The sequence below is a fragment of the Jaculus jaculus genome, chromosome 8 (assembly GCF_020740685.1).
Source record: "Jaculus jaculus isolate mJacJac1 chromosome 8, mJacJac1.mat.Y.cur, whole genome shotgun sequence".
NCBI lineage: Eukaryota > Metazoa > Chordata > Mammalia > Rodentia > Dipodidae > Jaculus > Jaculus jaculus.
This window is the reverse complement of record NC_059109.1, coordinates 6,955,001-6,968,575: the sequence shown is the minus strand read 5'-3', so window position 1 is coordinate 6,968,575 and position 13,575 is coordinate 6,955,001. Positions and strand designations below refer to the sequence as shown.

At 45.7% G+C, this 13,575-nt stretch overlaps 1 protein-coding gene across 1 annotated transcript in view; it reads right to left on the bottom strand.

The window, feature by feature from the left end:
• Dnah8 (dynein axonemal heavy chain 8) overlaps window positions 1–13,575 on the bottom strand; it is a 313,617-nt gene that overhangs the window by 299,417 nt on the left and 625 nt on the right. The window contains exons 2-3 of the mRNA XM_045156110.1: window positions 4,629–4,822; window positions 368–745 (exon numbers count right to left, since the gene is read on the bottom strand). Of these exons, the coding sequence (XP_045012045.1) occupies window positions 368–745; window positions 4,629–4,822 (572 nt within the window). The remainder of the gene's footprint in view (window positions 1–367; window positions 746–4,628; window positions 4,823–13,575) is intronic.

The window sequence follows — 13,575 nt, the reverse complement described above, 5'->3', positions numbered from 1 at the left end:
GGCTGGAGAGATGGCTTAGCAGTTAAAGCGTTTGCCTGCAAAGCCTAAGGACCCAGGTTCAATTCTCCCACGTATGCCAGATGCACAAGGTGGCACATACATCTGGAGTTCGTTTGCAGTGTCTGGAGGCCCTGGTGTGCCCATTCTCTCTCTCCCTCTCTCAAACAAATTATATATATATATATATATATATATATATATATATATATGTATATGTATATGTATATATATGTATGTATGTGTATATATATATGTATGTGTATATATATATATGTATGTGTATATATATATATCTATATATATATATATATATATTTTTTTTTTTTTTTTAAGTACTGCCTGTGAAAAGCCGTTGTGAGGCGCGAACCTGTCTCTCTTTCAGGGTCTCCTGCAAGTTCGGGATGCCACTCATGCTGCGGCGGAATTTGGAGGGACGCCGGCCCGACTGGGCAAGCGTCTCCGAAAGCCCCGACTGCACGGGCCGGGGGCCAATCCTGGGCCGGACCCGGCCCGGAGCCGACTCGTCCTCTTCAGGGAGGATGACCTCCTCGTCCGAAGGGATGAGACTGCGGTAATCGGACACCGAGGCGCCGGGAGGCCGCAGGCCTTGTCCCTCGGAGGGAGCGGGCGGGGCGGCATCCTCCGCGGGGGCCGGGGCCGCCGCCGCCGCCGCCGCGGGCGGGGTCTCGGGAGGGTGGCCCTCCGCCTCCCCCTCGGGCGGGTCCATGCTGCTGCCCTTTGCCTCCTGCCCGGGGGCTCAGACGTGCACACCTGGAAGCAGAAAAACGTGTGATGTTGAATGTTTACAGCAGCATGGTGGAGGCTCTTTAACTACCCCCCATACGCACGCACTTAAAGCTCAAGACAGGTTAAGAGGGGCTGGGGAGATGGCTCAGCAGTTCAAGGCGCTCGCTTTGCAAAGCCTGGCGCCCCCCCCCCCCCAGGGTTCGATTCCCCAGCGCCCACCTAAAGCCAACTGCACGAAGTGGCTCATGCATCTGGAGTTCGTTTGCGGTGGCTGGTGCACCCATTCCCATTCCCATTCCCATTCCCTCCCCGCCCCCAGCCCCCCAGCTCCAATAGTAAATATGTGAAGAATAAAAGGATAAATTCTCACAGATACCGGCTTTGAGGAGAGAAGTGTCGAGGAAGACAGGCACAGCCCCAATAATGATCACATTCTGTGGCAAAATTGCCAACACGCAAGGCACAAACAGCCTGCCCCACCTATGTCCACAAATCCCCTGTCCACATTTCCCAGAGAACTTCTGAATAGCTGAAACTTTCCTTTGATGTTCCTTTTTAAAAATATTTTCTTTCTTTCTTTGAGTTTGAGAAATAGGAGAGAGAGAATGGGCACACCAGGACCTCCAGCCTCTGCAAACAAACTCCAGACACATGTGCCACCTTGTGTATCTGGTTTATGTAGGTCCTGGAGTATCAAACCTGGATTGTTAGGCTTCTCTCGCAAGCCCCTTAACTGATAAAACATCACTCCAGAACCTCCTTTGATGCTCTTAATTAGTCTACTCAAAGATAGAACTATACAAACAATTGTTTTAGCTGTCAGGAGCTAAAACCAGTTTAAACTCCCACAACAATAGCCAGATGCACAAGGGGCCGCACGCGTCTGGAGTTCGTTTGCAGTGGCTGGAAGCCCTGGGGCCCCATTCTCTCTCTCTCTCCCTCTATCTGTCTTTCTCTCTGTGTCTGTCGCTCTTAAATAAATAAATAAATAATGAACAAAAAAAACTTTTTTTTTACCAATGAGCAAACAAGGGCTAGGGATTAGCTCAGTGATATAGCACGTGCCTAACCTGTGCCAGGGCCTCAATCCAACCCTAGCACACAAAAAAGGTGGGCGTGGGGGGGGTGGTACTATGATTCACGGACTTTAGCCAGATGTGATGGTGCATACCTACAATCCCAGCACTCAGAAAGTTGTGGGAAGAGGATTATGAGTTCAATGCTAGCTTAGGCTACATAGAAAGACGCTATTTCAAAAACCCAAAGGGGGACTGGAGAGATAGCTTGTGGTTAAGGCGCTTGGCTGTGAAACCTAAAGACTCAGGTTTGATTCCCTAGCACCCTAGTAAGCCAGACGCACAAAGTGGCTCATGTGTCTGGAGTTCATTTGCAGTGGCTGAAGGCCCTGGCATGCCCATTCTATCTGTCTGAGTCTCTTGTTTCTAGTTATTTTCTTGCAAATAAATAAATATACAAACATATATATGTTTATATATATGTATATATATATATATATACATATATATATTTATATATATTTTTTTTTTAACTCAGAGTAAATGAAGGAGAGACATTTGCCCAGCCTCTGCTTCATGTGCGCTCATTTGCAGTTGCCGTTCTCAAGCTCAGTTTGGGGAGCCCTATGAACTTCCACCTCTAGCCCTTTTCAAAACCTTTGGAATATTGCAACAAATGAACCAACCACACACCTGTGTGTTATATGAAGATTCCACTCAACCACACCCATTTCTCTGGGACCCACGTCTGCAATTCCAACCCTGAATGCATTCAGGCATGTCCAACCTGGGGCCCACAACCACATTTGGCCACACGTGGTGAATGACTATAATACAGCCCAACACAAAATGGAAAACTTGTATTTAAAGCATTATATGATCACACCTTCCAAGGCCCAGGGTCCATTGCAGAAGAGGTAGCGGGAAGAATGGAATGTAAGAGCCAAAGGAAGGATAGGACTGCTTACAATGCAACCTTTCCAGACACACAATGGCCTGGATATCCATGACCTCACAGTGCCTGGCACTACCTACACAAGACCTTCATAACAGAGGAAAAGATGATGACATCAAAATAAAAGAGAGAATAATTGAGAGGGGAAGGGGGATATGGAAGGGTAGGGAGGGAATTATGATCTACTGTCTATAATTATGGAAGCTGTCAATAAAAAGTTTAAAAAATTATATGACTTTGTTTGCATTTGCTTTTTTTTTTTTTTTTTGGTAATGGGATTACACGGTTCTTGTACTTTGTAGGAGACCATATCTTGTGTTTTAAAAGGATAAACATGCCTGTAAGGATTGCTCTAAGTCCTCTGTATTTTTGTATGCTGAGGATTCATCTAAGACTAAGGAACCCCTCTAATGCACAGATTGGGGAAGCATACTGCTAAATATAGCATTCTGCAAGGAATGTCAATAACAGGTGGATTAACAAAAGGCTGGGAACTTGGCAAGTAGAGCAAAAGCACTTTACAGTGAAGAGGGCGTTTAAGTTGGTCTGAAGAGCTGTATGTAGGAAGAGAACAGGAGAGAGGTGCTGTTTATGCAGGTGGGAGAGTGAGGTGAAAACAAAATAAGCAGGCTGGAGCCATGGCTCAGCAGTTAAAGAACTTGGCTGCAAATCCTAACAACACAGTTCAATTCCCCAGTACCCACATAAAGCCAGATACACAAAGTGGTGCATGTGTCTGGAGTTTGTTTGCAGTGGCTGGAGGCCCTGGCATCCCCATTTACACACACACACACACACACACACCCACACCTGCTGCCTCTTTTCTCTCACTCTCTCAAATTTAAAAAAAAAAGGCAAGTATGGAAAGGCATAACTAGCTTGGGACAAGTGCTGAATTCAGTGATGAGATACTAGGGCTGCAGGAAGCAAATAAGAAACAGAAATGAAGCTTGTATGAGGAAATGCTTTTGTGTTTTTTTGTTCTTGCTGCCACTGAGTTCATACGCCATACATTTTTTTATTAAAAAATATTTTTAGAGCCAGGTGGGCTGGCGCACGTCTTTAATCCCAGCACTCGGGAGGCAGAGGTAGGAGGAGCGTTGTGAGTTCGAGGCCACCCAGAGACTACATAGTGAATTCCAGGTCAGCCTGGGCTAGAATGAGACCCTACCTTGAAAGACAAAAACAAAACAAAAAAATATATATTTATTTATTTGCAAGCAGAGAAAGATAGAAGAGAAATAGAGAGAGAATGGGCACACCATGGCCTCCAGCCACTGCAGACGAACTCCAGATGTATGTGTGAGCATGCATCTGGCTTTATGTGAGTACTGGGGATTGGAACCCCCAGGGGGCGTTTGGCTTTGCAGGCAAGGGCCTTAACAGCTGGGCAATCTCTCCAGTCCCAAACCCCATACTTTGAAAGTTTTGTGGACTTTTTTGTTTGTTTGGGGTTTTTAAGGTGGGGTCTTGCTCTAGCCCAGGCTGACCTGGAATTCACTATGTAGTCTTCTGGGTGGCCTCGAACACACAGCAACCTTTCTACCTTTATTTATTTATTTATTTATTTATTTATTTATTTATTTATTTATTTATTTATTTATTTATTTATTTGTCTTCTGAAGCCCAGACTCAGCTCGAACTCACTATGTCCCCAAATATGACCTTGAATTCCTGAGCATCCCTAATGGCTGGGGTCGCAGGCTTACTATGAGCTCTAAGAAAGGGGAGGATGTGGAGTCACCTAGATAAATGCCCAGCCAAAAGACTGAGAGTGACCCGGGGACTGCGACCTCACTGGGGGTTCACAGCAGGTGTGGACCACAGAGCACCTGGGAAGGAGGAAAACGCGCGGGGAGCCCGCCACCTCCCAGCGCTGCACCAAGGGGGTGCGGCGCCTTGGCACTCACCCCTCCTGCAAGCCGCAAGGCCGCTGTCTGCAACCGCGGACCACCCAGGTGGCCCAGCTGCTCCGGATCTCGGCGGCCACCACCCAGGCTTGGGCCGTTGGGACTCCGAGGGCGGTTCGCTTCGGGGGCGGGGGGGGGGGGCGGGCAGTGCCTCGTGCAGGGATCCGCAGGACGCTGGTCCCCCGCTGCCCGGGCTGCGGGGTGAGGGCATTCCCAACAGAGAACCCACCCTACCTAAGTCTTGAAGAGCAGAACGGTGCTCAGGGGCTGCGGGGCACTGAAGGGCATCTGTCCACCCTAGAGATGGAAATTGGGAAGGTGGCAGCCTGGACCCATGATGCAAATGCGTACCATGTAACACAAGTATGATGTTACCTGTCTCAGACCTTGAGAATTTAATGTCCAAGTGTTCCAGCGACTGGGGCAGGATCCCAGTGTTTTGTATGCTTTGAGGGGATGACCGTGGAGCTGTGTAAATACAAGTTTCCTATGACCTACCTACACAGCTCCTGATGCTCCTTAACGTTTCATTGAAGTGACATAAAACTCTGCCTGTTGAGTTCATGTGCTCAGAACACTGGGACTGACTGCTGACGGGGAGCCTGGAAAGTCTAAGGAAAAGATGCTTTTCAAAATCTACCTCCTCGAGATGGCTTAGCGATTAAGCGCTTGCCTGTGAAGCCACTAAAGACCCAGGTTCGAGGCTCGATTCCCCAGGACCCACATGAGCCAGATGCACAAGGGGGCACAGGCATTTGGAGTTCATTTGCAGTGGCTGGAGGCCCTGGCATGCCCATCCTCTCTCTCTCTCTCTGTTGCTCTCAAATAAATAAAAATAAACAAAAAAAATTTAAAAAAATCTAACTCCTCTTCTTTCTACTTTTTCTGAAGCTTTCTGATGTGCTACCACTGCCTTGTGTTGTAATATTCGGAAGAAGATAGACTTGAGAGGTGGAGCTGGGAAAATCCAGTCCTACAGAAGGGGCCAAAGTTCTGTTCCTTTTTTTTTTGTTGTTGTTGTTGTTTATTTGTTTGTTTTGGTTTTTCCAGGTAGAGTCTAACACTAGCTCAGGCTGACCTAGAATTCACTCTGTAGTCTCGGGGTGGCTTTGAACTCTTGGTGATCCTCCTACCTCTGCCTCCTGAGGGCTGGGATTAAAGATGTGCGCCACCATGCCCAGTTTGCCCAGACTTTTTTTTTCTTTCTTTCTTTTTTTGGTTTTTCGAGGTAGGGTCTCACTCTAGCCCAGGCTGACTTGGAATTCACTATGGAGTCTTAGGGTGGCCTTGAACTCACGGCGATCCTCCTACCTCTGCCTCCCGAGTTCTGAGATTAAAGGCGTGGGCCACCATGCCCGGCTAGCCTTTTTTTTTTTTTTTTAACAGCTCAAAAGGGCATCTTTTAACCCACTTGTGGCAATCAACTTAGTCTTTGGGGCAGTCATGGTCACACATTCCTATAATCAATCCCAGCACTGCAGAAACAGGAGTAAGAGCATTGCTTTTGTTCGAGGCCAGCCTGGAACTACAAAGTGAGTTCCAGGTCAGCCTGGACTAGAGTGAGACCTTACTTAAAAAAAAAAAAAGAGGAAGAGGATCTCAAGAAATAGATCTATTTATTTTATTTAGCCAGGCATAGTGGTGCACGCCTTTAATCCCTGCACTTGGGAGACAGAGGTAGGAGGATCACTGAGTTCGAGGCTAGCCTGGGACTACAGAGTGAGTTCCAGGTCAGCCTGGACTAAAATGAGACCTTGCCTTGAAAAAAGAAAAAAGAAAAAAAAAGAAAAACTAAAAAGGTGGACAGCACCTGAGGATACACACACACAAATTGCACATGTATAAACACACAACTGCACACATATATGCAAGCATACAAACACAGAGATATAACACTAAAGAGAGGCAGAAAGATGAGTGTTGTTGTATTAGCTGTGTGGCACCATTATGCATGCAATAGCTCATTAAATCTGGTAGAAAACTAGGTTCATGGAATACTGCCAAAAGGGAGTACTTCTGAGAACAAATGATATACAGGAAAACGACACCATCCACTGAGCTCTCTAGAGGCTTAAGAGAAAGTAAACACCATGTAGCATTAAGACATCAAATGGCCCAGACCTTAAGAATTAAATGCCCCTGAAAATACAATGATGAGATGTATATAAAAACGCTTAGCACAAGTGGTAAATGGCTGAATCCTGAATTGCTTAATCAATAGCTCTTATTAAAAGGAGTTTAATATTAGTGTGACAGTACAGTGAATAAAAAAATACTGAACTGGTAGTCAGGAGACCTGAGATCCGGTCCTGGCAATATGGGATCCAATAAATAATAACTAATTAGTTGAATAACTCTAATTGCGAAACCACTCTAGCACTGGGTGTCCTCATTTGGAAAACAAAATGGAGAATGTGAGATAATGTCTAAGTTTTCCCCCCCACAACCAGTTCCAGAAATCCATAACTCCATGATGCATTTGGTTTCAAGCCTCATTGACTGAGCAAGACAATGCTATGGACAGACATTAAAAATGTCACAACAGCCAACTGGAAATATCCAGACGTTGTAGGGCATATGCAATTAAAGTGCACAGGTTATCAATATCTGTCATGTTGTCCTGTGCTAACATCACCACATGACCTTATTATAATATTATAGTTTAAGTAACCAAGTATTAAATTACCACACAGCTAATTGCTTTGAGCTTTCCTTCTGAGATTCAGCTCATGGCTATAGAAGCATGTTAGCATTCTGGGCAGACTGGCTGAACCATCAAGTCCAAGTAATCCTCCTGTGTTTGCCCCCCGCCCCAGTGGGGAGTTAAACAAGGACCCGAGTTGAAATTAACCTGGACGAGAGACAAGGCCAACACAAAGAAGGAGACCAAGTCGAGAGTCTGATCAAGGTCTCAAATGTATTCAGGCAAGCACAAGCTTATAGACAGAAAACAAAACTCTACGTGCCTAAAGTCTGCTCCACCGAGGCCGTCAATGCCTCTGTGCCTGAAGTTTGCTTTATCGAGGCCTGCGATAAGACCTCTGTGCCCGGAGATCCAAGACCAGCTGCAGTTCCCACGGTCAAAGAGCAGCTATAGCTCCCAACACCCCACCACCAAGATTGGTGTTGCAAGTATGCATGGCCACAGACAGATTTTCAAAATTAAAGATATTTTGTTGGTTTGTTTGTTTAAGAGAGAGACAGGAATAAGAGGAAGACAAAGAGAGTGAGTACGGGCATGCCAGGGCTTCTGTCACTGAAAACAAACTCTAGACATCTTTCACTTTCTTCATCTGGCTTTACATGGGTGCTGGGGGATTGAACCTGGGCCATCAGGCTTTGCAAGCAAGTGCCTTTAACCACTGAGCCATCTCTTCAGCCTCCACACCCACCTTTTTACCTGAGTACTATGGATTGAACTCAGGACCTCATGCTTGCATAGTAAGCTCTCCTCTCCGCCAGCTATCTCCCAGACCTCTGCATTCTATTTAAAATAAAACAGGGGTGAGTGTGAGGGAGATGTTAGCCTTCTCAAGTTTTCCAGAAGATCAAAAGTGCCTTGTGGGGCTGGAGACATGGCCTAGTGGTTAAGGAACTTGCCTGTGAAGCCTAAGGACCCAGTTTTGATACTCTAGGGCCCACGTAAGCCAGATGCACAAGAGGGCACATGCAACTGAAGTTCATCTGCAATGGCTAGCAGACCTGGTGGGCCCATTCTCTCTCTCTATCTGCCTCTCTCTCTTAAATAAATAAATATATATATTTTTTTAAAAAAAAGAAGAAAGTGCCATCTGGCATGGAGATTAACACTTGATTTTGAGAGCTTCATTTACTCCTGGGTGATGCTGTTACATGAAAACCAGGGCACACCCTGAGACACCAGAAGGTTCTAGTTTGTTGCAACTTGGAGATATAGATATGTATATATTTAAAACAGGACTCTTTTATACAATTTTGGTCTCACAAGGGCCTAAGAGTTACAAAGTGTGACATTCCTGCAGGAGCTGGCAAAGATAACAAATGACTTTAGATAATGAATTTAGCAAGACAAGGCAGGAGAGAAAACTTGGAGAGCGCCAAGAACCTTTATATGTTAAGACTGCCTTGTCGTTTTGGATAGTAAAGGTATCCCAGAGGAACTGATGGACATAGTAAACCGCTGTCACCTTTGGGAGAGAAAAGAAGAAGAGAGGGTGTCCAGGAGTGCAATGGAGATTTTCTGCTGGGAATAGTGAGGCTGTTGTTAGATTCAAAGCAGTGAAGGCCCTCTGGGCTCTGGATGGGCTTAGAACGAACTTTCCAAGCCAGGGGCTTTTGAGCTCTTTGACTCAGGACTAGCAAAGAATTGATAAACAGAGACGTGGGGAAGGGCACGTTATGAAAAATTTAAGAGGGAGTATCAATTAGACAGAAGGAAAGCAGAAAAGCTCCCAAGCTGGGGGGGGGGGTCCCCCTGCCAGGAGGGGGGGGTCCAAGAGGGAAAAATCCAGGGACACCCAGTGGCAACTTGCATTAGGTCTTCAAATTAGGCATCCAGTCTGGATGAGCCTCATTGCCAAGTTCAAATGTATATGAAGGACCTTGATCTGTGAGTGGGTCCAGGAGAGCCCAGGCTAAGAAAAAGAGTCTGGAACCAGGTAGCTGCTGGATTGTATGTTTGTTTGTGTGTTTTGTTTTTGTTGTTGTTGTTTGGTTTTCCAAGGTAGGGTCTCACTCTAGCTCAGGCTGACATTGAATTCACTATGTAGTCTCAGGGTGGCCTTGAATTCATGGCAATTCTCCTACCTCTGCCTCCCAAATTCTGGGATTAAAGGTGTGTGCCACCATGCCTGGCTATTATTATTATTATTATTATTATTATTATTATTATTATTGTTTATTTCCTTATTTGCAAGCAGACAGAGAGAGAAGAGTGACAGAAGACAGAGAGCATGCTAGGGCCTCTAGCCACTGCAAATAAACTCTAGATGGATGTGCCACTTTGTGTGTCTGGCTTTAGGTGGGTTCTGAAGGAATATGGCTAGAATCTAGCCTGGCCGTTAGGCATTGCAGACAAGTGCCTTAACTCTCCAGTTCCCAGGCAGCGGCTCTTTATTGCCGACTTGAATCAGACTGGACATGGAAGTTGCCATCTAGTCTGGCCCCAGGCAGGGAGGCATCTATGTTCTTTTGGGCCTGTGTCTCTAATTGACTACCTGCAAAACAAGGTTACCTTGCTCCTAACCTCTATCATTGGCAGGCTGAACCCAGAACATTTGTATTTGGGACAGGTTAGGCATGGGGAAAGGGGCACACAGTAGGATGGTGTCAACATTATGAAGTTACCTTAGGAAGGAGAAGAATGTTCTTGGAGGCAGAGGAGGTGGCTTTTCATTATTTTCTTGAGTTCCCTATATGAAATTGTGTGTGTGTTTGTGTGTAGGAGGGGTGGTCCAGGAAAGCTGTGCAGGATGAGAGGAAGGAAGACAGGGAGAGAGAGAGAAATTAAAGAGGAGCAGTGGGCTGGAGAGATGGCTTAGCAGTTAAGGTGTGTGGTGGTTTGATTTGGGTGTCCCCCATAAACTTAGGTGTTCTGAATGCTAGGTTCCCAGCTGATGGAGATTTGGAAATTAACACCTCCAGGAGGCAGTGTATTGTTGGGATGGGCTTATGGGTGTTATAGCCAGTTTCCCATTACGGTGTTTGGCACACTTTCCTGTTGCTATTGTCTACCTTATGTTAGTCAGGAGGTGATGTCCACCCTCTGCTCATGCCATCATTCCCCCCTGCCATCATGGAGCTCCCCCCATCAAGGCTATAAGCCAAAATAAACCTCTTTTTCCCAAAAGCTGCTCTTGGTTGGGTGATTTCTACCAGCAATGCGAACCTGACTGTGACAGTAAAGTGGTACTGAGGAGTGGGGTCATTTGCTTCTAGACACCTGACTGTGTGGCTTTGGCCTTTTGGAGCTGATTTTCAAGAGGAATGTGGAAGGAGTTGAAACCTTGGCCTAAGAGATGCCTTGCAGTGCTGTAAGTACAGCTTGATGGACTACTCAGGTCAGAGTTGAAAGACCTGAATGCAGTAAGAACTAAGGACTGTGAGGTTTGGTTTATGAGGGTAAGAAAGAGCCTTGCTTAGACTGAGCTAGCAGTTTGTATGAGAAGCTTGCTGTTATGTCTGTGTCCTGAGAAGTTGTGCAGGGCTGCTTTGCATAGTAATGAACTGGTGTGAGCAGAAGGATATGGCACAGGAAGAAAAAAAAATCTTTGGGTGAACTGATGTCTGTTCAGCCCCAGTTGAGAGATTACAACCTTTGAGACTGGGCCAGCTGACCTGCACTGGGGCTTCAGGAAGAATGTAGGGGCCTGCGTGCTCAAGGAGTGTCCCATTCTTCAAAGTCTGCCTTATTCCCCCCTGGATTAGCAAACTGGCACCCTACCTGTTGTGGAGTATAAGAAATGCAGGAAAGAGAGGGTCATTGAGTTTGCAACCCAGTCTTGTGTTTTGGAAATGGCCATGGGCAGTGTGAAGCAGGTTTGCTGGTTGCCTGCATGGAGACCCCATGGGGCCATGAGGATGAACCGTGGATTACAGAGGAGACCCAGTGGAGATGTCCGGACCACAAGATGGCTGCTAAGGAAAGCTGCCCGTCCCAATGAAGTTTTCCAGGACTGTGAGTAGCCTAGCTGGAGGGGCGGAATTGGAATGCCAGAGACTTATTGCTGGTCAGAACTATAGAACCTGGAGATTTGTCACTGGCTAGAGTTGTCGGACTTGAAACTACAGTTTGATGTTTGTTCTGGTTGTTTTAAATCTTGTATTGTTTGAATATTTCTTTGCTATGCCCAATGCCATCTTTTGCAGTGTTAATGTTTATTCTGTGCCATTATGGGTTTTGGGGTATTTTTGGTATTATGGCTCAGTTAAAAGATCTTGGACTATGGGGATGTTTGAACATCATTTGGATTGATAAAAACTATGGGGGCTTTTAAGTTGGACTTAATGTATTGTATTTTACATCATGCATGGATATCAGTTTATGGGGGTCAGGAGCAGAATGTGGTGGGTTGATTCAGATCCCCCTTAAACTTAGATGTTCTGAATGCTAGGTTCCCAACTGATAGAGATTTGGGAATTAACGCCTCCTGGAGGCGGTGTATTGTTGGGGCAGGCTTATGGGTGTTATAGACAGTTTCCCCATGCCAGTGTTGGGCACACTCTCCTGTTGCTATGGTCCACCTGATGTTCGCCAGGGGGTGATGTCCACCCTCTGCTCATGCCATCATTCTCCTCTGCCGTCATGGAGCTTCCCCCTCAAACCTGTAAGCCAAAATAAACGTCTTTTTCCCCACAAGCTGCTCTTGGTTGGGTGATTTCTACCAGCAATGCAAACTAGACTGCAACAAGGTGCTTGCTTGTGAACCTTAAGGACCCAGGTTCAATTCCCCAGTACCCATGTAAGCCAGATGCACAGGTGGTTCAGGTGTCTGCACTTTCTTTGCAGTGGCTTGAGGCCTTGGTGTGTGCATGGGCTCTCTTTCTTCCTCCCTCTCTCAAATAAATGCTTGGGCTGCAAAGATGACTTAGCAGTTAAGGTGTTTGCCTGCAAAGCCAAAGGACCCAGGTTGGATTCCCCAAGACCTACGTAAGCCAGATGCACAAGGTGCTGCATGCATCTGGAGTTTGTTTGCAGTGGCTAGAGACCCTCTATCTGTCTGTCTGTCTGTCTGTCTCTCTCTCTTGCAAATAAAATATTTAAAAATAATTAAATAAAAACAAAGGACAGGGCTGGATTGATGGCTTAGCAGATAAGGTTCTTGCCTGCAAAGCCAAAGGACCCAGGTTCAATTCCCCAGGACCCATGTAAGCCAGATGCACAAGGTGGCGCATGCTTCTGGAGTTTATTAGCAGACTCAGTTGTGTATAGGAGAAACCTGATTAGTGTGTGGACTCAAGAGGCTATCTCAGGAGCGCCAGACTACATAGGTATGTTGAGCTGAGGAAGAAATAAGCAGGCAGTGCTATTACTGAGGAATTGCTTGTAGCCACCTTGGGTGAGACTGGATCAGACACGGTTCTATTTTTCCAGGGCAGACAAGGTGACATCTCTTTGTTCTCCTTGGGCCTTGTCCCTGTCTGATTCCGTAAAACAACAAAAAAAGCTATCTGCTCGTGTTTCCCCTCAGGCATAAATTGTCCCAGAATTGTGCCTAGGCAACATAGACCCCATTTCAAATGTGTGTGTGTGTGTGTGTGTGTATGTGTGTAACCTTAACAAATTATCTAAAGGTACTGCAATTTGTGGACGTTTTGATCGTAACTACTTGTAGGAAATTTTAAAATTTGATTTTTCTCCTTGGAAGACTCAGTAATGTTAGTCCACTAAATAAACTGACAGCAGTGTGTGATGGCTCATGCCTTTAATCCCAGTGCTCAGAAGGCAGAGGTAGGAGGAATACTGTAAATTCAAGGCCAATCTGGACCTACAGAGTACTAGGTCAGCCTGGGCTAGAGTGAGAGACCCTACCTTGGAAAATCAAAATAAGATAAAGTAAAATAAAAATAAACATGGAGTAGACAGATTACCAGGAAAATAATACAGAAATTAACCAGCACAGGAATCATACACAAAATATGAGTCTAGAAGAAAGGTGAAGTAGATGAAATTTACAAAACAGCAGTCTTTCCAGAATACTACTGTGTTGGCAGTTTTTTGGAATAGCCTCAAACTATGGTTGAGAAATATATGTCAGTGTGGCATATTTTAGGGTTCCACCCAGTCAGCCCATGAATTATACTCAGTTCTCAACAAAATCTGTAAGGAGGCTCAATGGGACTCGGTCATTATTCCAAGCTTCTAGAGCTAATGTAACGTGGAAGCGAATCTTAAATGTAGCTTGTTATTAAAACCCAGTAGTCTTTTATCCAGAACTGCTTAAAAGGATGAAATAAACTTCGAATCTTT